Consider the following 24,900-nt stretch of genomic DNA (forward strand, 5'->3'; position numbering starts at 1 on the left):
GTAACACACACAAGTTGTTGGATCAACGAGGTTTGCTGTGTCTCCACAGTCAAGAATGTGGAGAGTGTGTTGTTGTTGTTTCTTTACTGGTCTGTCAAAATGCTTTATGTGAAAACAGAAAGAGAGATGGAAACAATCCGTCATCTCATTCGCAGCCCTGACAGATGAGTTGTTTAAGAAAGGTTCCAGGAGCAGTGTCAAAAAAGATATAGATTTGAAATCCAAACTACAAGTTTTCCTCTTCAAAGTAACGCCCCCGAGGACTCGAACGCACTTTCCCAGTCTTTTCTGCCACGCTTTGATGCACTGCAGGAAGGATTTTTCATCCACATCTTCTAGACAGGGTCTGCTTAATGAGCCCCTCGAGCTTGGGAAAGACATTTTTAAAAACTCACATGGTGCCAGAGTGAGTATGAGGGTTTCCCCAGCATGGCCATGTTCATTTCAGGATCTGTCAGATGCTCAGGTGAAGCATCCACAAGTTCTCCTGCTACAACTCTCGCCTCTTATCGTACATTGAATGAAAAAAAAAAATGCCAATGGATCTTTGTTGACGTGATGGTTGATGATATTCTCCACATTGAAAGGGAAAACTTGTAGTTTGGGTTTGGAATGCCAGTTTGCACTCATCCACCTTAACTTCATGATTTGTGTTTCCATGAATCATTCTTATATTATTTTGTCAAGTGAATTAATCATCAATATGTATTCTAAACTGGAAGATTTAATTCCAAAGATGTGGGATTGAACTCTTTCAGGCACAGTGGTTACTAAAATCGACAGCTATTCAAATTTTGCTTTCTCTTATATTCATTAATCTTAATGTCACAGTTCTTCATCAACTACTACAGTGGCCACCTATGTGTGTTGCCATCCAAGGTGATTCTTTTTTTTTCATGCCTAAAGACGAATGATATTGGTTATCATTATTTGTGCACGAAAGGGTGCTTTCCTTTTTTTTTGGAACAATGTATTTCACAGGAACTCATCTCGGGTACCATCTTCGGTTTACCTCCTCAACTTCATCCCCACACAGCTCCCTTTTCCACGTCAAGACGTGACTCGCATCTGTCAGCACTCCCTTGCCGACCATCCATGCCATTATTTGGAATCGGGCCCCTCGTGGTCCCGCTTTAACCGCATCGTTTAGACTCTCTGTGAGGACCTTCACTCTCACAGCTCTCTTCCCGTTCTGCTCGCAGACGTCCAGCGACCAGACTTCTGATGGGGAGAGAGACTTGTCTCCCAAATGAAATGATTTCTGTTGTGTTGCGGTTGCATTGCAACAGCATGCGTTCTGACTGAATCAAAGTTGGTGCAGAGGACAGATGACTACTGCATAGACAAGGAGTTTAATGTGTGTTTCATTTACAGCCACTTTTCCACAGCCCGTGATGCATTGCATCTTTGTGTACAGTTTAAAATACTGTTTAAAAAAAAAACATATTCAGGGTAAAAACACTCCTATGGATGACAAATCCATCTGGACAAGCAAAAAGAGTAAATCAGGAGAAAGGAGATCACCTTCACACTAATATTTCCATTTATCCCCATGAAGAGCATTTCTAATGCTGGAATTGAAAGCAGTAACATTTGCAATAATAGTGTGTATGTTCAACCCTGTTGTATTAAAAAAAAAAAAGAGAGAAAAAAAGAAAATATCCTACCACAGCAAGTTCAGTGGTGAGGGAATGGCTACATAGTTATGCATGTCATTATCATTTGCTTCATTGACCGGGAATGTTCGATTTTCTTTCTTTGGGCGGGGAGTTTTGGCTCAATTTACAAACAAGGGACACTATATGGTCATAAAACATTTTTTTGGGGGGGGGGGGTGCATTTGGGATAATCAGTGGATTAATTGACTGTTAAGAATTCTGCTTGAAATGGACTCAACCAAAAGTGAGACAGCAGAGTCAAAACGCTGCTGTTGATTGAGTCTCGACTAGCTTTTGGTCTGAAGAACAATAACGTGACATCATCCTGCACAACACAACACTGGCATGACAACAAGAGCTCAGAACATCAGAGCGCTCTGACAAAAAAATAATTCCATGTTATATTTCCCCTTTGTCAATCAAGTCAATTTGAGAATACAGAAGCGAACAGTTCACTTTTGGAAACGCTGTAAAATACAGTCGACATTTTACAGTTCACTGTCCAAAAACACGGCCACGTTACCTTACTTGACAGAAATGCTGAATAAAGCGATAGCATTTTCATTTGAAGCAACATCATTAAGTTTTTCGGCAGGGTTTCTCACTAGTTCTCTCCAGCGCTGACCTCACGGTGACTACTCACAACGGATTTGCACGCTGCCACATCAGGCGGATATTTTTGGCGCATTTAAACATCTCGAAGAATAATGTGCATTAAAACTCCTCATAAGGAGCGCATTCAATACCTAGCCACTCACATTACAGGATTCACGACAACACCAGAGTGGTGAGGAAATAAAAAATAATGATGCATATTGACATTCTTCAAGGTACCAGAAGTTGTTTTTTTTTTTAAAAAAAAGGCTCCAAATAAAGAACGAGGGGCAAAAAAAGATGATGTATGTTAACAGTACACATTGCTAAATGCATATATGTATTCTTTTGCACCCATACTTCTATCTTCAGGCTCGCGTAACTTTAACTGTCTGATTACAATTCACCTGGATTTTAAACAAAAGACGGTCAAACTGGCGTAGTTGTAGCGAATATAGAAAATAATCAAAAATATAACACATGAAGACTGTGCAGACACACTTGAGAAGCTCCCGCCCAAAATAAATCGTTCACACTGTAAACCCTAAAGGCACCATAGACAAAGTTCCCTGTGCTCACCTGGTTCAAGAGCTTGAAAGAAGCCAAAGGGGAAGGAAGCCTTTGCCACAGTTGCATGGAAACACCACATTTACACGCACGCACGCGCACATTTATACATATAAATCTCATAAAAGGCTACATAGGGACGGATGGAGTTTTGCATAAAGGTCACAGAGTGTCTCAAAGCAGACAGATCTGTGTTCACTCTGCAGTACTATTAAATTGGACTCTGTTACATTCAAAAGATTTCAAAAAGATATCGGAAAGGCTTTTGTCGATGTCACCCCGTCCTCCGCAAACAACAAAAAGAGGGCATATTTTAAGGTTAAAACATGCTCAGGGGTTCTCTCTTCTGATCATGCACAAATAACACAAAACAAATCGCAACAACAGCAAACGGAGGCTGCGTCCAAATAATAGTCTCGGCTCTGTCCTGCATTGGAAAGAAACAGTCCTCCCCTCTTTACTTTGAATTCTCGTAGCCCAAACTAACCGTCCAGTCTGACAACTAGTCATCATAATAATCAATCACCCCATTTTCTGAATCTGAATCTCCTTGCTTCCCAGACTGGACAGACTTGCTCCCCCTGCAGGCGAGAGGTCGGAACGATACCCCATTCCGAACCAGACATGAAGGGGCGTGAGGGAGTCACAGCCTCTGGTTTCACCGAGGGGGTTTAAAATGGCAAAAAAAAAATCACTGGGGTCGACGAGGCAGTGAAGCACCACACGGATCACACCCGGCTGGTCGGGTGGCAGCGGTAGGTACAGCTGGACAGAGGGTCCATGCCGTCCCCATCCAGTGCCTGGGAGCACCCTGCCTCCCCACAAGACTCTAAAAGAAAATAGACATCACGTAAAATAAAAACACTTGCTCTTGGTAAATCAATTAATAAGGCGGTAGAACCACATAAACAGCAGCTCAAAAAGTACTGGATTGATAATAATGAGGAAAAAAAGTGTTATTATACTGGTACAGTACATCAAAAATCAATGAGGAAACATTACTTTAAGGCAATGGTCCCCAACCCGGCCCGGCACCAAACGACCCGGTCCGCGGGTTGTTTCGTTCCGGGCCGCACAAAAAGAATAAAGTTACATTCTTTCCGTTTTATTCGTTTCAAATCTGAAAAATGATTTATTTTGAAAAATTACCGGATTCTCTGTTATATCCGTCTATAGTATGCCACTCTTGACGCAAGTCAAGGCGCGCTTCCTGGTCACGTGATAGGTTACCGCTAAAATCAACCCCAGGAGCTAGCAAAATGAGTAAAAAACAAACGTCTTTGGGAAGGGGACAAGGCCCAGCCAGGAGACAGAAGAGCCAGGAGACGACTTTGAAGAAAAAGGAAGCTACATTTAATAGACTGTATCAGGAGTCCTACGGATTTATCTCAACGGGAGATTCCCACGCACCAAGCCCACTTCGCATAATATGCTGCGATGGTGAGTCGTATTTTTCATGCACTTTTTATTTGCGTTTAAATGTTACAATAGCGACGTGAGAGTGTTGCGGCCAGATAGGACGTTCCTCGGGGTCATGATTCGTGTTTATTATTATGTTTAGAAAATACCACAGCTTTCATGCAGCTCATATCATATTATTTTGTTGTAATAAAGGACGGTCCCTGAAAATATTGTCTGACATTAAACCGGTCCATAGGGCAAAAAAGGTTGAGGACCGTTGCTTTAAGGGGTTTAAATGTTCTCTATACATTTTTTGGGGCGACACACTATTTTTAAAAACAAAATACAGCAAAACGTTTTTTTCCAGTGGCCTTTTATTGTGGGCAGTCTAAGGCACATCTGTGTAACAGAAAAAGATAGAGAGGACAAAGAGGGTGTAAACCAGACACCTGCATGTTGAGGGTCCTCTCCTGGGATCAGCAGGTGAGCCCGGCACGGGCTCGTCAGGGTCGCTTGGTTGGGTCCTTCATGGTTGGTGCCCAGCTGAAGACGCCTCATGTGGCGGACCACCGCTGTAGCGTTGAATGCTTGCTGAGGAGAGACATTAACAGAAGAGCCACTTTCAGGCTGGCTCCTGTGTGTGAGCTGCTATTCAGACTCAAAGGACAACCACTTCAGGACACCAGAGTAAAGCGTTTGCTATGACCTCCTCCAATCAACGGGCAAGACTTTTGGAATTCGACTGCTGGAATTTTTGCGTGACACATACAGTATAAAGAAATACAATCAAAGATAATTATAAAGAGATAGAGAAAATGTCTTACCTTCCATTTACTTTTGGCAAAGTTTTTCTTGATCTGTGCACTGACAGACTCATGGATGTTCTTGTCGAGCGCAGTGTCTCCTGCAATCCTGAAGTGAAGAGACATATCAGTGTGTGCGGGCATGTCTGTGTGTGTGTGTGTAATCACAGACTTTGGAACACTTCCCATTCATAATTCACCATTCATTATTTCACATTTTTTTCTGTTGAACCTATTCTCAACTATTTATTGAAAGGTTCACTTATTGTAGTATACAGGCACATATTTTTGTGCTCTTTCTGTAATGTCCAAAGATACCACAAGCTGGCACCAAAGCCCTAGCTAATAATCCAATTTCCCTCACAGGATGAATAAAGTATCAATTTATCCATCCATCCATTCATCTACTATATCTGAATAATGACTTGTTTATTAATTCTCATCAATTCTAAACTAGACTCAGCAATTACTCACAAATGTACTTATTCATCATAAAATCTAGGCCAGATTAGTCGAGCACTATCGCTATCAATCTGTTCTATGAATGCCAACAAGGAGATAAACAGGTGCATTGGACCTTCTGCCATTTTGCGGAAGAGCATTTCAGTGCCCTGCCTGTCACTATCCGTCGGTGGCATCGATAGACAACCAAAGAACGCATTACATGTCGTAAATAAATAATTTTCGGGGGCCACTTAAGTGAAAACTGGATAATTTCCCATTGCACGCCTGAAGACATTAAGAGCCAAGTTGAATTCTGTTTGCAAGTCAAACCAGCAGCACCTCCTGCTGCATAGAAACAATCTCCAAAATGTTGTGCGTCTGTGTCCATGTTTATAGGCTTACTAATTTTATCCAGCATACCTCGGTTTGAGACACTTCTCTGCTCATCATTTTTCTTTTCTTTTAAGCTCCAGATTCACTTGACATGCGCGTGATTGTAATGAACCGGTAACAATCCCAACACTCTACTGTGTTGATACAAATACAGTCCCCTGCATGGCCTCGAAGAAACACCTCACCCTATCTGAATTTCTGTAACTCACCAGGCTAAATCTGAAGTTCCTCGCATTATGAAGGATACATTTGAAATACATATACAGTGTCTTAATGCTACAGTAATAGGAAGATGAGGTTATAACAAGTACCATGGGTGCTGCAGGGCCTGCTCGCAGGTGTAACGTATATTGGGCTCTTTCTCCATCAAGTGGACTATGAAGTCTTTAGCTGTCAAGATAAAAACAAAAGACTTTACACTTCAGGATTTCTCTGATGCCACCACACCAATGCTGTTGACAGTTTCTGCTGGGGATGTTCGCTCAGGTATCTGAGGACTGCTATCAGATGCTGTGTAGCAGCCTCCTCCTCAAATCAAAACATTTATTTTAAATGCAGTCGTAAATTACCTGAATCTGAGATGTCGTCCCAGTATGGCGAATCAAATTCGTATTCTGCCTTCAGGATCTGCTCAAAGAGTTTGGAGTCGTTCTCGTCGTAAAATGGTGGGTAACCACACAACCTGAGAGTTGATAAATGAACAGCTGGGGCGTCCAGACACAACTGGTTCCAAAAAACAACAAAAAAACGGCTAATAGATGGCTGCGTACTCACAGAATGTAGGCGATGACTCCAATGGACCAGCAGTCGACTGCTTTACTGTAAGGCTTCTGGGCCAGAACCTCAGGCGCTGCAATGAAGATGATTACCGGTAATTATTATGACGAATCATATTTTTTTCCCACTTTCTGTGTTACCATAGAACCATATATGGAGCATATAGTGATTGAAGTAGTACAAATGTTTCTGTCCTGGTTGATCAGTACAATATGGTTCAAGCAAAAATAAACCGTCATCAATAATAACAAAAGTGAGACATGGGGTCACCATAGATAATCATATTTTTGAAAAATTATTCTTTATTTTGAATGGTTAGCTTACTCTTAAACTTGTATGACAGTAAAATGCACAATCCAAGTTGAAGCACCTTCAGCCCATCCGTGTTTGCTTTCCTTATGTGTCAGCAAAGGGCAGGTCATTGTTTTATTTAATTTTATTATACGGCATTGAATTTATTTCTACACTGTCATGGCATGTAATAATGTTAAAAAGTTACATACAATACAGTTTGTATGATTGTATGCATTTCATTCGTAATTTGCCTTTTTCTTTTTAAATACAATGTGTTACTCTGCCAAGGTGCGGTTGTTTTAATTAATCATGAACGACATTTAGAATAAAAATGCATTTTTGTATCTTGCTATTTCAGAATGTGGGCAACTTGTTTACCGACATATCCGGGAGTTCCGCAGGCTGTGGACATCACACTGCCAGAGCCCTCAATTTTAGACAGCCCGAAGTCGCTGATCATGATTTTGGAGTCTTCCTCCATGCTGTAGTAAAGCAGATTCTCTGGCTGTGATGCAAAGCAGACATGTAGAACAATTCATTGAGTCACTCTTGTCCTGAATACATTAATAGAAAACTCAGCTCGCTGGCCACAATGCATGATTTGAAATCCCAGTCGTGGACAGATGTAAAATCCAGGACGACAATTAAAAAGAAACCCCACCAAAAAAACCCGTGTATTTTGATGCTGCAATCAATTCAAGGACACACTTTTCAGTTCCATGTTAAACAATTAAAAGAAAAAAAAGACAAACCTTGAGGTCTCGATGCACGATTCCCATGTCATGGAGGTATTTGACAGCATCCAGAATCTGCTGAATGAGTTTACTGGCATCTTTCTCTGTGTAGAAGCCCTTCTCTATGATGCGGTCAAACAATTCCCCACCAGACACCCTGAATGGACCAAAGAAACAAACCCACATTTTTGGATGCCACAACGACATGGTAACATCTTTGTAGAAAGACACTTTATATGTGGGTATGTATGTCTGTACCTACCTACCTACCTACCTACCTACCTACCTACCTGTCAATCTATATTTGCCACTGATTAAAATAATACATTTGAGAGGTAAAAAAAAAAAAAAAGAATATGTCGCTACTACAAAATGGCCACTAGATGGAGACACGGTTTTGCTTGCAGAGTAGTAGCTCCTTAAAGCTATTCACTAGCCTCTCCAAACGTCCTACGAAGTACCCAAACGTTCAATATGTGAACACTTTTCTGAAGAACAGCTTACACTTCTGTAGATCTGTTTATTATTGTTTTGATAATGTCCCTGTTACACAGCCATTCCAACCTGTTGTTATACCACTCGTCCACAAGGTGTCGCGGGAGCTCTATAGTTGATTTACTACACGAGTAAGCCTGTAACACGTTCTTGGTGCTGCTGGAGTAAAACAACTTTCAAGCACATAAACGGGCTGGTTTCTTTGTTTGTTTGTTTGTTTATTGAACATAAAACATATATACAGTAATAATTTGACAGAAAATAAGGTAGATAAAAAAAGTAAAAAGAAAGAAATCAATCTTCATTCAACACAGTTATTATGTTCGAGGGAGTAGGAAGAAGTAAAAAACGTATCTAGTCCTACCCCGTTATGTGATTGTATCTAATAAATCATTTTTATATCAATCAGAAAAGAAAAAAGTAAGAAGAAAGAAGTCTCCATTAAGGCTCATACTTTACCCTTAACCGTGATATTTTTACAACTTTTGGTTTGTATCGGGATTATATACTTCCACACCCTGACACTCTTGTGTCAATTTTCTCTTGTATTCATAATGGATATTTATATACCTTTCTCTATTTATCAACTTAGTTCTGATTTATCATTATATTTAATGTTTTGAATTTATCATTTTAACTCTGATTGATGTAGGTTGTTTGTACTATTTTTTTGAATTTGTTTTTGAACTCAGCAAGCGATTTACTCATTTTCAGGTCGGTTTCGAGATTATTCCACAGATTAACACCTTTGATAGATACACTTCTTTGCTTGATGTTTGTTCTTGTTTTGAGTTTTTTGAATAAGTTGGTACCTCTTAAATCATAGCTGCTTTCTCGAATTTCGAAAAACCTCTGAATGTTTTGGCAGAGCAGGTTATTGTGTGCTTTGTACATTAATTGGGCGATTTTAAAGTCAACCAGGTCATAAAATTTCTTCAGATCAAAACTACAACTTCTGTTGTTGTTACACTCCTAGCCACACTTTAACCCTTTCATGCACCCTGTAACCTGATAGCGTGGTAAGCTGCCCACTGTCATAACCGCTGTCCCTGAAACGGTTAATAAAAGTGTTAATAGTGTTAACTTGGCTCTATTCAGTTAACGTAGTTAGATTTGTCACTGTGCAATCAGGTCATGTTCAAATTGTTATGAGGCCTCACAGATATTATCTTACAAGGGAGTACAATGACCTCAACTGAAAAAAGAAATGTATCTCTTCACCCTCCATTTCTGCCTTTATCATTATTGACACCTGTGATTTTGACGTCTCGCATAAATTGCGTGCAGTTTCTGGAGGCTAATGGAATACAATTCCTGATCCTAATCCATCTTTTCTCCTTGACATTTCTGTCACTCAGGCGGGCGACAGGCTGACGGGCTGTAGATGGGAAGGCAAAACTCCCCAACAGTGTCTGCAAGTAAGTGTCGTGCGATGTGTGCCTGCGTGTGTCTGTGTACGTGCAAGCAAGGGAGTGCACTACAGTGTGCAATTAATGGCATGTGACAAGCAGTGTGTTAGAGATGGCACAAGCCGCGGGCCCCAAACTCACACATATGTGAATACTCACAGCTGCATGACAAGGTACAGGTGTGATTTACTCTCAAATATTTCTTCCAGAGTCACAATGTTGGCATGTTTTATCCTGCAAGGAAAGAGTCAAAGTTAATAAAAAAACAAACAACAACAAAAAAAGCAAAATATTGTGCTGAAGAGCGACACCAGATTTTTTTTTTGTAATGAGCCAAAGGAGTCAAAATGTGTATGTTAAATAGAATTCCTATAAACTCTCAAAATAACATTATTTTGATTAATAAAACAATAATTCACTATTTTCTCAATTTATGTATAAATGAAATGCATTAAACAACTGTCACGCAAGCCAGTGGCAAAAAAGCCAAATCCCACAACCCCATTTATCGGTCAAATCCGGTGTGTATCATTAATGTGCTCAAATTCTTTTTTTTTTATGATATCATTAAACTGTGAGTGCCCGATTGACGTGAAGGACACAGCTGCACCAGAGCTATGCGCCACTCTAAACTCGTGGCGGATTACAGCGCTGACTCGAACAATGCGGCTTCATTCATCTGCTTAGCTGAGCGCGGAAAGATTGATGGACCCTCGGAAGGATAGATGTCGGATTAAAGGCGCCCAGCGCTTGGACACGTGCAAGCGGGTGCGTGCAAGCTCCATCATGTACATCCACACCCACATAGACATTTAAACACGGCGTGTTTGTGTGCGGCTGTTTTATGTGTTTGTGTGGGCGAGAGATGTGGCGTCGGTGAGGCTGACACTGGTCACGGTGACTGGAGGAAAGGGGGAGCACGAAAGGCTGGTGAGTCATCTGCTGACCCCTGCCAATACCCGTGGCTCTCGCGGGCCATCAGAGAGTTCAAGTCAGCAAATTAGAGAAGAGTAGTGCCGTGGCTGCACCCACATTACACAAATTGAACCCCCATTAGTTTTAGTTTATAGAACGAAACTGTGACTTATTGTCATATTTTTAAATGACCTCGACCCGTTGGAAGCAACTTTTGTGAAATGCATATTTACGTTTCAAAAGATGTATTATTTCCCCACTTGATGAGTTTGGAGGGGGGGGTGGAGTAATCAAATCAGTGAATGAGTATACACGGAGTTTCATGGGGCAAACTTCTTTACATCGGTTTGCTTCATTTGGTCCAAATTGTAACAGAATCACTTTCTAACCCCCACCTGTATCCCCTCAGCCATCTGTACTTTGAGTCCTTGAGTTGTATGTCTGCTGTAACCCAGGCAACAACAGCTCTAAAAATAACTTGGGAACAAATGCAGAAATGCCATTTTCACAGCGGTCTGTAATTCTCTCTACATTCGCAAGAAAGTATGTTTCAAACACTCAACTAAAATAGCTCAAATAGACCTTTGTGCCTTTGTGTTAGTCTTACACCACATTGAACTTCGAGTGCGGGACCTGCCATGGGAATTGAATATAAAGAGGTTATCAAACCCAAATTATTGAAGCCCACTTACTTGTGCAGCACTGCAATTTCATTCTCGATGCTGTTCTCCTTGCCTTCTAACGCCTTCTTGGGGATGCACTTGATGGCCACCAACCTTTGGGTCCTTTTCTCCTCTGCCAAGACCACCTCAGAGAAGGCTCCCCTGAAACACCCCAAAGCACTTCGATGATGAAATTATTAGATGAACGACGTACTGAATATACAGTACGGCTGACTGATTGCGTAAGTGTCAAATCACAAGTCCTCCTCTGAGTACATAAGTGAAATTGACAAACTGGTACACTCACGGTTGATATCAGGGATTTTGGGGCCTGTTAAAAAAAATACTTGAGCCCCACCATTTCAATGCCACAAATTGAAAATGCTATTTTCTATGGCCCCTGTCAGTCGCAAGCCCAGAAAATTGCCCCGAGACCATTCGTCATGAACAGACACAGAATATCTATCAATGTAGCACGACGTATAAACGGCACCGATTGAAGTTGGACAGATAACACTGCAGAAATGTTGCCCTACAATGACATGTTGAAGTGCACCCACCGGATTTGTTGCCTCTCCCTGCTGCATAGTCGCCACGACACATTCTTTCTGTACATGTTCGCTTCCTGAGGAAAGCAATGAAAACAAACAAAGCGACAAAACTGACGGCGTTTTCCCATGACCCACCGAAATCCAGGGGCACACAGTCCTGGTGGCGTTTTTGGCACAGTTCCGAGCTTCAGACTAAAAGACAGATATTGTATTTCATGGAAATTGAGCAAGCAGTCTTTTTCAGAATGATTGCATTTCTTTAGGTTCCCTGGATAATACCATCACACAAACTTCACGTTTCCCATCGCCAATGAAAACCACGAAGTAAGATTTACGGACTCCGCTTGCTGACAGAAGTCTGCGGCCATTTTCTGACCACAACAACAATCACCACAGCCCCCACAGTCACATCAACAAAAGTCAAAGGGCTACAGAAAGGTCGTTCATTTTGGCACAAATCCAGCGGTTTGGAGAGTTTCACATTCCTCCGCAGCATCTGGAGGATTGAGTTGATGTTTACCATACGCCTTCTGACAGAGCAGAGAGCTGTGGCCAAGTGTTTCGCACAAACAATGGAGCCATTTCGGAACACTGTGATTAGCTTTCTTGCTTCCACGAAAATGTTGCAAGTATTTAACATCCATCATATGGTGTGCTAATATAAGCGCAAATACCCTTCATGCATAGTTTGCCCAACAGCACAGTGCTGTGGATGTGCGTTACTTGTATCTACAGTACCAATTTATGAGTAGTAATGGTCCGGGAGAGGGTGTCTGACGTAAGACTCGAAACACCCTATTACCCTGGAAACATAACTGACGAGGTGTCCAGGTTGCATTATTAGGTGTTTTCAAGTACATGGCCGTGTCAAATTTCAGTTTTGGTATATGCAATGGGCCGATGAAAAATGAATGGCCGGCCACAAATGGCGCCAGAGCCATAGTTTGGAGATGGGCCTGAAGCAAGCTGCAAGAACTGCAAGATCTCTGACAAAAGGACGACATCTGTAACTATTTAGTTTTTTCTTTGGCTTTTGGGGATTTGAAAAGAAAGAGCCTCAACTAACTGAAGATTGCGAGACAAGAAGACTTAAGCATTGTTATACACAACGTCATTTGTTATTAACGCTAAGGCAGTTTTGTTGACTTAATAACTTACAGCGGTTAACACTAGTGTGATGATTAAGAGAAAAAAATGAATGGCATCCTCACCAAACATAGATTATTTTTAGTTTCGAAGACAAATTCACATTTTTCATGGTGTCGCATGTCCCTAAATTTTTATTTTTTGCAGCATTTTGGCTAACATAACATCCTTACGGTTATCACAGAGTCCATTTGATGAAAGAGCCAATGCTCACAAGGGATGAATTTGTGATCCCACAGCGATCACATATTAAGTAAATCAAGTCATAAAAGCAGCTAGTAAGAGTAAACAAATAATATTCAGAGGTCTGATGAGCTTACTGATCTGGTGACAGTCCCATCACAATGGGAAAATAAAAAAATGCTACTGATCAAGTCAGTATGATCAAGACTCATACAAGCCACAGTTAAGCATTCAAATCATTTACCGGTAAGCATTTTAACCAAATACTATATTTTAAGCACGATCCTATTGGAGCTAAAAATTACTCTTTTTTTTTTTAAATACAGTTCAGTTCTTTGTTTTTGAAACCGCATCCCTCTTTTTTTTTTTTTTTAAACCATCTGTTCCATGCGGAGAGTGATGCCGTGTCAAGTTAAACTCAAACGCCAAATTGAGTTTTTTAAATGTGGAGATTAAACAGAGAGATTTGTGTGCTGGGTGTGGTGTCATGACAAAACCAAATCACAAAGCAAATGTACCATCTGTGCCATTGAGAAGTTGGTCAAGAAGCTAACGCACACAGTCGACAAAAGTGTTAACTGCGGAAAGGTCAGAGAGACAGCGCAGGACCATCTGGTCCAATCAAAACTGAGAGAAAATTCCAACTGGGATACTGGCCGTGAAACAAAAAGACCATCTTTGCTCTGTGGGCTGCTCAAAATCACTCTCTACTCAGAGATCTCATTTAAGTATCAGCAGAACAATACATGATCTTGATTTCAAAGTTCAATCGCATTTGCATCGCAAAAATCACATGAAAACAACAACAAATGTGGTGCATGAGAAGTTAGCATGTTCTACCCGCGCCTCCTCGCCTAGGCGGGAATGTTAGAGTGAATGGTTGTATGCCCTACAATTGTTATGTAAGAACAATTGATTGCCAACCAGTCCGAGGTGTGCCTCGCATCTTGCCAGAAAAGTCAGCCGAGATAAGCTTCTCATCTCATGAGGATAAGCACTCCCCAAAAAATTGGAGGAAAAATGAATTAGATTGTTGACAAAAATGAGCTGTCATTTGCTGATTCCAAACAAGGGTATGGCAAGCTGTGGTGACAGACATTAATCACACTTCCCACCTCTTCTATCACAAACATGTCGCTCCATCTGTAAATAACTAACAATTTACATGCAGACATCTGGAGTAATACATCTAACTGCATGAGTCATTCTTGCTGCGAGCACATTTGTAAATATCATTGCATATTATAAGGGTGTAAATCTGGTTTGACAGTGATAATAGCCGGCGTTACACACATCAGACGTGTGTGACCTCATTTTTCACATTGCAAAAGAGTCACTGGAGACGAGGACATTAAACTCACGTTTTAATGTAGTTATTCTTGACTTTTTTTTTTTTGTCTGAAAGGCCCTGTACAGTGAAAATATTTTTTCCATGTAATGTTGAGACAACTCAGGGTAACTTAATGTCATACTTCATGTTCTCGATAAATTATAAACTGTCAGTCAAATATGTTCGTACGTATAGCATATGTCAACACATACCGATTGTATACTCAATCCCTCTCCTATGTCTATTTGACCCAAGTGATTATATATCTGCTTCAAGCCTACAGTGACTTGAAAATGCCCACGGGGTAGTCGTGGGAAGGGCGCTAGCTACCAGCTAGCTAGCAGGCGTTAGGACGCCGTCTTGTCCAATATGTCACTGCCTCGCTTGGTGTTGTGCCATTATGTGGGTCCACACAACAGAGACACTTCAGGAAGTGTTACCCGTTTACTAAATACAGCGGCACACAATATTTAGTCTGGGGATCCACACACGGACACACTGTCGCATGTTGGATAGGTTGGCCTGATGCGAGTGATATGACCTACTGTTTGTTTTCAAATATGCGCCAGGTTGTAACACAGCGACACTGGTGCTATTCTTGAGACTTTCTTTGGTGTTTTGCATTGTTTGCTAGCATTAGGCTAAACGGCCTGTTTTAGGCAAAGTTATGTGTTTGATTAAAACACACAAAAATGGTACATTCAAATATCCTCGTGTATAAATACAATTTGGCTTAAGTTGCCAATGAGTCATCATCATTGCTAAAAGAACATAAAGTAGCTTTAATGGGGAAAAGACTCGTCTGCCAGTAATCTTCATCTGCACTATCGCCATGACAGGCTCAAATGATACGCAAGTAAATTGAATTGTTGCAGTGGTTAAATTACTCATTTTTTCTGTTTGTATGACAGTTCTGTACTCTGCTAAATGTAAAATTCTGTGCAACATAGTATTTGATGCACTTCCAAGGTCCATTTACAGAAGTGAGCTTACGAGGGAACAGACATTACGATACTCTAGTGTAATTAAGGTGGAAAACAAACAGGCTTCCATTGGGATGTCTAGTACTTAAGATTAAAGTACACGAAGAATCATTAAGTCTGTTCGCTAATATGCAGAGAGCTTGTAATGTAGGAAAGAAGGGATATAAATAATACTGATAGGGAGAGGCAGACTATGAGAAGATGTCAACCATTCAAGTGTATACTTAAAAATGTTTCAGGGATATTTTGCTGGGAGCAGATCGAGGTGCATAAGTATGTGTCTTTGTGTTAGTGTGTGTGTGTGTGTGCTTGTGCGTTTTCCAGGGACTGGCGGCACGGCCATGTTGAGCTGCACTGTGCTGAGATACAGGCTTCTGTACGAATTAGGTCAGGGCACGGCTGAAGGACTGTGGGTGCCGAAAGCAGGCATGGATTTTCTGGTTTGGGGCCGGATGGGAAACGCTTTCAACTTGTGTTTACTTTTTTGGATGATAACCAATAGACTTATCGATGCTTGAGTGTGAGCATCGAGAGAAGAGATGAGCGGACAATGACAGCCACAAGCCTTATTCATTGCTTTGGCTGAGTCGTGGGATAACATATTGTCCTGTGCTTTGAAGTCCATGACACTGTTTATGCCTCATACTCTTTTAATGGGGGAAGGTCTAAGCTACATCATCCTGCAATTTAGATGCTATAAAAAGGACAGTGAAGTCAAAGTAAGGCAGAGAAAAAGAGATATTCTAGTTTTGGAGTGAGGTCAGGTGTTTATCTGGGACATCAGTGGGCCAATAATGGATTGCGGATATAAGAAAGAAGAAATATCGCATTTAACATTGGATAGAGAGACAGAGAGAGTGGGAGAGAGATGAAAAATAGATGAAGGGGGACAGCTCTCATGCTGAGACTCATCTGCTCCATAAAGGTGTCTGCTGTTCCTTTTTAGTCACAACTACCTTGTTAACGACCACTGTGAATTCATTTGATTCAGACATCCCAAACAAACAATGAATAATAAAAGGTAACAAAAATAGACCTCGCGCTCAACAAACACTCACAAACAAAACAAAACAAAGCTTCAAGACAATTTTCTCAGCTCCTTCCACGCCTGCGTTTACACCTCAATTTAACAATCGCACAGCGTCATGTAATCCGACTGACAGCGGGTGGATCGTCACAATTACAGATTTCCTGGAAATCAGGAAAATGATTGCTATCAGGCAAATTTAGCTCATTAACACTTGGGGACGCATCAAGTAGCATGGTGATTCCAGTCGTTGTGAAAGAAACTAATTGCCGCCACTGCTAATGTTACATTAATTTTTATTTGAAGAGGCGGTAGTTGGTGTATTTAAATAAGATTAGACAAAATCGTAACGCGTTCTTAAATTAAAGACGGGTTCAATTCAATTTGACAATACCCATAAAAAAAACGATCTAACGGCACTTTTCATAGAGGCAGTTAAAGGTTGGCGTTCCTTTGACATTAGAAAAGCAACTATTGCTGCTCGAGTGTTCCTGAAGAGGTTTAACGGCATAGTGTACATGTTCATCATCTGAATGTTTGTACATCGGTTTATTCATGACCAACATGGAAGGTACTCCAGACATCTCTTCATGGAAAACTATTTTGTTTGTAAAAGAGTTCCGAGGGAGAAATGTTTCCGAGGGAAAGTGATGGTATAAATGATGTAATAGATTGAGGTTTCTTTCAGTGGGATCTATCATTTGCAGTTTCTATACTTGTATTTGGTGTGAAAGGCTCCAGCCTTCCTGTGTGGAGTTTGCATCTTCTCCCCGTGCATGCCTGGGTTTTCTCCGGGTATTCCGGTTTCCTCCCACATTCCAAAAACATGCATGGCAAGTTAATGGAACACTCTAAATTTTCCCGAGATGTGATTGTGAGCACGCATGGTTGTTTGCCTACGTGTGCTTTGCGATTGGCTGGCCACCAGTTCAGGGTGTACCCCACCTACTGCCCGAAGTCAGCTGGGATGATAAGCGGATTACAAAATGGATGGATGGATGTACTGTTAAGTCCAGGGAAAAAAATTACAATTTCTCTAAAATTGTACGAGTTGGGATCATAAAATCCATTCTTCTCTCGCAGCATCTTTGATACGTCTTTCACACAGCCCTCACACAAACACAAAACAGACTGAGTTATCGAACATTGTACTCACAGGCTGAGTGCTCTCAAAGTGCTGAATTGTTGTTGAAATCAGTGTAATAGCTGAGAGGGAGCAAGTGGAGCACAGATCGTCCCGTCGGCACGTTCCACGTCACATTCTCGTAAACATTCAGGGGAAGCCCAAAGGTCAAAGGGAGTCGCTTCCGTGACAGCATTAATTTGGTTAACCGCTGCTTTAAAACAATAAAACCACCATTAAACCAATTAGTGATAAATGAGAACGATATTTTTAAATTGTACGTCCTAAATCCATTTCATGTATGCCACTTTTGAACAATTTTCACTGGTGTCAAACTCGGTAAACTTTTTTTGTTCAGAGGGCAAAACTGTGAGGAACCCCCCCAATGTCTCAGGTTCAAAATAAGCAGATTAGCATTGCAGTTTACGAGTCTAAATTAATCAAATCATCGATTGGATAATAGATTCCAAAGATATTTGATATTTGTTTGTGACAGCACTATGCAAAACTCAAAATGATAGCTTGCATCAAATGCACACAGAGAGTGATGCGTGCAATCACATGCATAAACTCATACACAGATACACACCCACACACGCGCATGCACGTACGCACACATCACTCAAAGCCAACAGCCGAGGCCACCGTCTCACCATCCTACCAGAGTACCACAGAATGTCAGGGGCCGATCCATCATGGCTAATGATTTTAGGCGATTACATCACTCTCCAAATTTTCCCCTTCACTTCCTCCCATCCCGTGGGCCCCCAATGCTCCATCCCTGTGCTCTTTGCAGAGTATTCTGGGCTGAATGAAGTTGCTGTCATCCCGCGAATGGCAAAAAAACCCAAGCGCATCTTCTCGAAATGAGAACGTGCACATTTAAAATGTCAACACGGCCTGTTTGTGCAGTCGGGTAGAGAAAGCCTTAAAGCCAGTGGGAATAAAGTAAGTAAGTATTGCGGCTTTCGAACTGCAGATAGCAGAAATGTTGCACACGAACAAGAAAAGCAGGTTTTTTAAAAATTAGCAGAAGACCAGAAATGCATTTTGAATGTATGTTTTGGATTAAACATGCAGCTGCACAGACGTTAATCAAATACATTGTTTTGAATCTTCCAGAATTGGCAAACGATGTCAAGGCAAACTAAACAACATGTACAATATGTAATCATATTTGAAATGATGCCATGAGAAAAACACCCAAGGGAAGCAAAAGTTCCTCTCCTAAATAACCTGTATGACTGCATTGTCGACTGTGTGCCTTTTGTACTTTGATCCAAATTCTTTTGTCAGATTCATGTGAGATTGTGTTTTCAAAATTACCTGACTATTACTTGAGCCAGTGTACATTACATCAGCCTGAACCAATTAACCATACGTGGATCAATGACTTGGTCTAATATCAGAGACGTTTCACCTCTGTGAACCATGCTGGTGAACCACGCTAGGACATTCAAGGATGCATCCTCAACAGCGCACGAGGTGTCAAACCAGAAAACGGTCCGAGGTCACAGACACCCGAAAACAGGAGCGAAATAGACCGGAAAAGATTAACATAAATAATAGCAGAGAGAAAACCGAGAAGGCCAAAGAGGATTTGACTTGATTGCAGTGTAAGTGCTCTATATGTGCATTATTAATCCCCATCTGTTTTCATTACAAAACCATGCCGCCTCAACTTGGGAGTCATAACAGAAACTCCACAAATGCTGCTGAAAGACAAATGTTTTGTCAAATATTATTTAGAATAGACAACAACGGCATGAAAAACTAAGACAGAAGTTAAGAACATTTCAGTGCAGATTGGCTCATTGCATTGAAAGTTTCATTTAATTCGATTATTGTTCGAAATAAAGCTGAGTTGAGATGTTCGCGCTCTATTTTCTGAAGGGCTCTGCTTCGCCAGAGACACGCAATAGAATATACAATCTTCGGCGCTCTGAGATGTGTGTAATTAACTTAGTGCTCTTGTTCACGTGCTTTTATCACAGCAAGATGATTGTTCTAAAAACAGACGCGAGTCCTTGCAATATGCTTATAAAACCACAAGCGCACCATCTATTCCTTCTCTCCTAACGCACACGTGCAGTTTGGCACGCGGCGGATTATTAATAGCAAATCAAAAAACTTTGTTTCCATAGTGACTGAGTCCATTCTGGAAAGTGTCTCCAGTTGTTACCAAGACAACAATCCGGCAATAGCAAATGAAGGTGGCAGCACCGCTGAATGCGCCGAGCCAGGAATCGGCCCATAAACGTGCTCCTCGAACCGAGCTGGTACAGGTGGAGAGCCGTGTGATGACAATGAGACAATTTTTTGATGAATGGTCCAACACGTTAGCATTTTTACAAGCCTTTTTGCCTTCATATGTTGATTGTAAATGTACAAATGCAATGTTTTAACAGTTTGTAATTTCTTTCATTCAAAGGACAAAATACAGAAGAGATTACTTATCTTTTTGAAACTGAGAGTTACTTCTGATTAATGGAAAGGCTTACCATTTTGATACACAAACACTGGGTACGTATTAGGTGAATGCAATCTAAATAAAATCTAAGGAGAGTATATTGGAACTATTTTCGTGCTCAGTGCAACTCTAGCACAAAGCACGGCTTAACTCTACGCATGGGTGTAGTTTTCTTTCTTTTGGTATTTTTGTCGATGCGCGCAATCAGAAACAGGTGATTCCGCCGTTGTGGGTGTGAACACAGTCGAGAGACCAGAACCCAAACCGGGACAATGGAAGTGGCTCCTCTCATTCCTTTTAAATTCAGCGCAGTAGAGGCATATGATCCATAGTGACTTGCTGGAGTCTATGTGGTGTAGTAAATGTACACTTTGAGGACCTACTACAGTGCTGTGGTCCATAATTGTTATTTTGTATATGACATACTGGTGCCTGCCTATTCAGACCACTCAGATGACCAATTTCACTGCTTAGCTTCAGACATTTAAAAAAAAACTTCCACAATCAATCATTTGAGTTTCCCATGCTTTATGTTTGCGTCACTCAAACAAGACCGAATTTCAGTGGTATCAGCTACAGCACACACAGGATAATCCTGGTGGAACAGGGATGTGGGTGTGTGTAATAGAACGAAATAACCTCAAGCAAATATCTTGAATAAACATCCTGACATGTGACAATCAGCAAGCATGAGGAAAAAAAAATTTTGTTTCAAATACAGTATCAGTTCTAACTCGACTTTGTTGCTGGGCCAGTGCCGCAGTGTAAGACTGAGAGGCGCGGCATGTAAATGATGGGGGGGGGGGGGGGTTCTGATATGTCACTTGTAATTGGCATATCCTGTCAATAAAGGACAGCAGGAGGTTTTCAGGTTTTCAGGTTTAGGTTTTCAGTTTTGAGAAGCGAACTCGAGCTAGTGCGGCTTCAAAGAATCGTACCTCCTGCCTTGCAGTTAAAGACAATCTGTTCCTGGGTCGAGTCTCTGTTCAACTGTCCGGGTGAGAATCTCTAACAGACAGAAACCAGGATCATTTGCAAACACGAACCGAGATATACTCAGGAGGAGCTCATAAAACAGAACCAAATAAAACAGTATTGTAAAATTTTTCACCATAGCTCAAACGGCTCAAATTACAACATGTGCGAGCTTTGAAAAATGTACAGCTATGTAGGCCTTTTCCTCATACGGATTCTACACTATGTTATTAGCTTGGCCTCTGAGACGCAGATGATGAGTTCAGAGTCTCCAAATGTCATGCAGTAGATGATCCCAGCATCCACTCCAAACAACAAGCGCATGCTCACCATGGCACAGGCACACAATGTCCTCTGAAGCTAAGAGGTTTAATAGAGACTGTAATGCCCCAAGAAAAGCAAACTAGGCAAATAAGGCATGTGCGTGCGTGTGCACGCACACACACACACACACACACTTATCTCCCAGCAGTAATCCATGACCAAATGCTCCTCCCATACTGCAGTATTTAACCTTTCAATGTCTGTGGCAAATGATGTCATGCACCAAGTGCTCAAATGAGACTGATTCGAAAATCATTAAGATCAATGTCCCAACATACATGAAGTGGCCTTACCTTCACCTCATGTCTCGCCCTACCGGCTGTGAAGGCAGATGGTGACAAATGAAATTGTTTTTCATTTTTATACATGTACTGTAGTAGGGCAAAGCGATACGGCAATCCCTTAGCAAAGCCAAATTGATAAATAAAACAAACAAAAAAATTTCATACATTAAATAAATAAAATACATATGTACAAATCTCAAAATTAAAACTCAGCACACTATGGTCTAAAATAGTGCAAATGATCATTTACAGGACTGCTGATATAAATATTTAACATGCTATTAAAATATTTTTTTACCTGATAGGCTTTGCCTGGTTGACATATGCTGTAACATGCTGATAACCTTCTGGATTTCATGAGTGTGTTTAAATGTTGGATCATTTTCTCTCTTGATACTTATTAAACCGGCTGCTAATTTTCTGTTCATAGTTGATCACTCTCCGCTGTAAAATGGTTCCATCCAGACATATGTTTGTGTGTTTGTGTACTGTGACTGCTAAACACTGATCGGTTGTTTCGCGAATCGACATTTTGCGATACAGAAACGATAATCATAGCTTCTCTGTCATTAACCTGTTCACTCTGGCTCAGTGTGTCGCAATAACTACCGCTCATCCTTCTTTAGTGATAACGATACTTCTTAGAAGCGGAGTTTATTTCACCGCCGCGGAGGTGAGGATTAGTGACGTGTTCACCCGTGCTACCGAGCCAGTCGCAACCGTTAGCTGCTGAACCGCAAGTAAGCATGCGACTAGCAATCCCACCGGGAATTCCCAAGCATCAGGAAAAGCAGGGAGGATGGGTGACTTTCATTAGCGGGACACACTTATGGCTGACCCCGAGAGTCAACTCAACTCATCAGATGAGCTCGGAGCCATTTTCACCTTGAGGCAGATACGATGACATCATCAATAAGTGTCATCTCGAAACTGCTGAATTTGGCTGGTGTCACGTTTTGCCGGGAGCTTTCGCAGCTCACGACTCAAGATCTTTCCCGTTGTTTTCGCCGGTGTTCTACGATTCTTGACAGTTCAGAGAGTTCTGAATTTTCTGCAGAGCTGCGGTCCGTTAGAAAGCATTCAGTCGTCTGCACTCTTTTGTACAGCTGAACAATCTATGGGAATTCAATGCAGCAGCCCAACCATAACCGTCATCCATGTGAAGTGTATCGTTTTTGTGTTGTCACTGATGTGTCGACTCAGCTCCAGGGAGCAGAGCTGTCATGGCTCTCTCAGAACAGTTTTAAGTAACTGCATTTCCTTAAGAGGCTTTCTCAAGTTCCATCTCCAATTATTTACAGGCCGACAGCAGAGCGACGGCCTCTAATTCTTTGTGGAGGGTTTGTTGACATTGTGTCATCACGCGGTGTCATAAACTGTACATCACAAGCTTGATTTAGTGCGCTTTTTTTTTAACGACTGCCGATATGTGAATTTGCTACAAAGCTAACAAAACCAAACTATTTGATGTAAAATAATTTGGAGGACAACAGCATTGCATTAAAAAGTTCTATTGATGCCAATTTTAATGTGACTATTTAATCTTTAGAGAAAGTTTCGAAAAAAATATGTCATACGTGGCTAGATGAGAGTAGAATATTTTTAATATTCCTGAGATATGAAAAAAGTGTTGAATTTGATTCATTCCAGATTGAGACAGACAGCGACATGATCTATGAGCAGGCAGAAGAGACCATGTGAATTCTACCAATCTCAACATATAGAAACATTGAGATGGCAAACATACTACTGTCTGACGTGGAACACTATCAATATTACAGTATAAACTCTAAAAATGAAATATTTAAGCTAAGAAGAACAACCCCCCCCCACCACCACCACCACCACCACCACCACCACCACCACCACCACCACCCCGCCCCACAAAGCCACACTTACGTTCCAAGGATATCTTTGAAGTCATAATGTTCCTTCACATCCGATGTCTTCTTCTTCCAGCTATGGCAGTCGTCACCCAGCGGCATCTTCTTGTTGTTTCGGTCTGAAACGATACTGTCGACGAACAAGAGGAACAGGGGGAAAAAAATGATCATTATTCTCCAAACTGTTAACATATCACAAGTGAAAATACAGTCCTGGATTTCCAAAAAACTTCCAAGTAGTTTTTTGAGATTGTGAAGCAACCATGGAGGTATTCGATTGTGACTGTGACTCGAGTTCACACATAAGGTCATCTTCTTTTATTCATGTGACATCATCAGTCCCATGAAATAGATGCGTTGATGTTACCTTTAGCCACATCAACGTTACATAGCCGACTTGCCACTGAATGCATATCTGCAGCAGCAGCTGTGGTGCAAGTTATGCAGTGAACAAGGTAACCAAGGAGACTACCAATGATGATGGTGACGGCTAAATCTGCAGATGTGTGAGCAATAATTCCGAACTGAAATCAGACGACATTTTAGAACCAATAATTGCAATGGATGAGAGGCATCACAGATATCCGATCTCGAAATTTCTCTTTCCAATTTGCCTCCGGATAGAAACATGTTCCATGTTCCATGGCTCAAGAGGCATTCTGCTGTTGTTTTGCCAATAGTTTGATTTTTGTGGCTTGTTGTCCTGGGTTTGTATTAGCCCAGTTAGCGTATATCGGAGGGCACAGTTCTTGCAGTGGAATAATGAAGTCTATAATGTTGTACAGCAGAACATCTAAAGTGGAAACACCCCAGCGGTTGCAAAGCTTGAAAGAGGCATCGAACCCTGGGGGGCTTATGGTTGCTCTGCATCAAGACAACTCTCACTTCAAATCTTGCACGTCTTCATCATATCTTAGGAGACTTCAGCTCAGTGTGCACCTAAAGAATTAACTATCCATCCATCTATTTTCTTATCCGCTTATCCTCGCAAGGAGCCTAGCCCAGCTGTCTTCGGGGTACACCCTGAACTGGTCGCCAGCCAATCGCAGGGCACACATAGACAAACAACCATCCGCGCTCACAGTCACACCTAGGGACAATTTTGAGTGATCAATCAGCCTGCCATGCATGTTTTTGGAATGTGGGAGGAAACCGGTGTACCCGGAGAAAACCCACGCGGGCAAGGGGAAATGTGCGAACTCCTCACAGGAAGGCGTGGGCCAGAATTGAACCCTGCACCTCTGCACTGTGAGGCAGGCGCACTTGCTAACCGTGCCGCCCCAGGATCAACTATGTTCACTGAAAATCAAGCAGTCGGCATTTATGGTCTTAAAAACAAAAAGATGATGGTGGTCTTTTTATCTTTATTCAGACATGTTATTATTGCCATATTGGAATTTATGGCATACAAGGCGGGGGTGGGGGCACAGTCCTACACTGGGTTAATAAGCAAACTTCAGATCACTTTTTTCAAG

At 41.4% G+C, this 24,900-nt stretch overlaps 2 protein-coding genes across 6 annotated transcripts in view; one reads left to right on the forward strand and one right to left on the reverse strand.

The window, feature by feature from the left end:
- Positions 1-1,333: 1,333 nt before the first annotated feature.
- The window catches only part of camk1b (calcium/calmodulin-dependent protein kinase Ib), a 28,410-nt gene continuing 4,843 nt past the window's right edge, over positions 1,334-24,900 (reverse strand). For all 5 annotated transcript variants that reach the window (XM_086118769.1, XM_086118768.1, XM_086118765.1 and 2 more), the window contains 11 exons: positions 23,442-23,555; positions 11,177-11,308; positions 9,729-9,803; positions 7,684-7,822; positions 7,310-7,436; positions 6,635-6,710; positions 6,430-6,542; positions 6,172-6,250; positions 5,045-5,132; positions 4,670-4,811; positions 1,334-3,648 (listed from right to left, as the gene is read on the reverse strand). In XM_086118769.1, coding sequence (XP_085974895.1) covers positions 3,548-3,648; positions 4,670-4,811; positions 5,045-5,132; positions 6,172-6,250; positions 6,430-6,542; positions 6,635-6,710; positions 7,310-7,436; positions 7,684-7,822; positions 9,729-9,803; positions 11,177-11,308; positions 23,442-23,527 — 1,158 coding nt within the window. In that variant the 5' untranslated portion in view covers positions 23,528-23,555 and the 3' untranslated portion in view covers positions 1,334-3,547. The remainder of the gene's footprint in view (positions 3,649-4,669; positions 4,812-5,044; positions 5,133-6,171; positions 6,251-6,429; positions 6,543-6,634; positions 6,711-7,309; positions 7,437-7,683; positions 7,823-9,728; positions 9,804-11,176; positions 11,309-23,441; positions 23,556-24,900) is intronic.
- nek4 (NIMA-related kinase 4) overlaps positions 4,033-24,900 on the forward strand; it is a 33,795-nt gene continuing 12,927 nt past the window's right edge. Inside the window, exons 1-2 of the mRNA XM_086118763.1 lie at positions 4,033-4,259; positions 9,519-9,578. Coding sequence (XP_085974889.1) covers positions 4,257-4,259; positions 9,519-9,578 — 63 coding nt within the window. The 5' untranslated portion in view covers positions 4,033-4,256. The remainder of the gene's footprint in view (positions 4,260-9,518; positions 9,579-24,900) is intronic.

Source organism: Hippocampus guttulatus, chromosome 8 (assembly GCF_054856545.1).
Source record: "Hippocampus guttulatus isolate MCC_2025c chromosome 8, RoL_Hgut_1.0, whole genome shotgun sequence".
Taxonomy (NCBI): Eukaryota; Metazoa; Chordata; class Actinopteri; order Syngnathiformes; family Syngnathidae; genus Hippocampus; species Hippocampus guttulatus.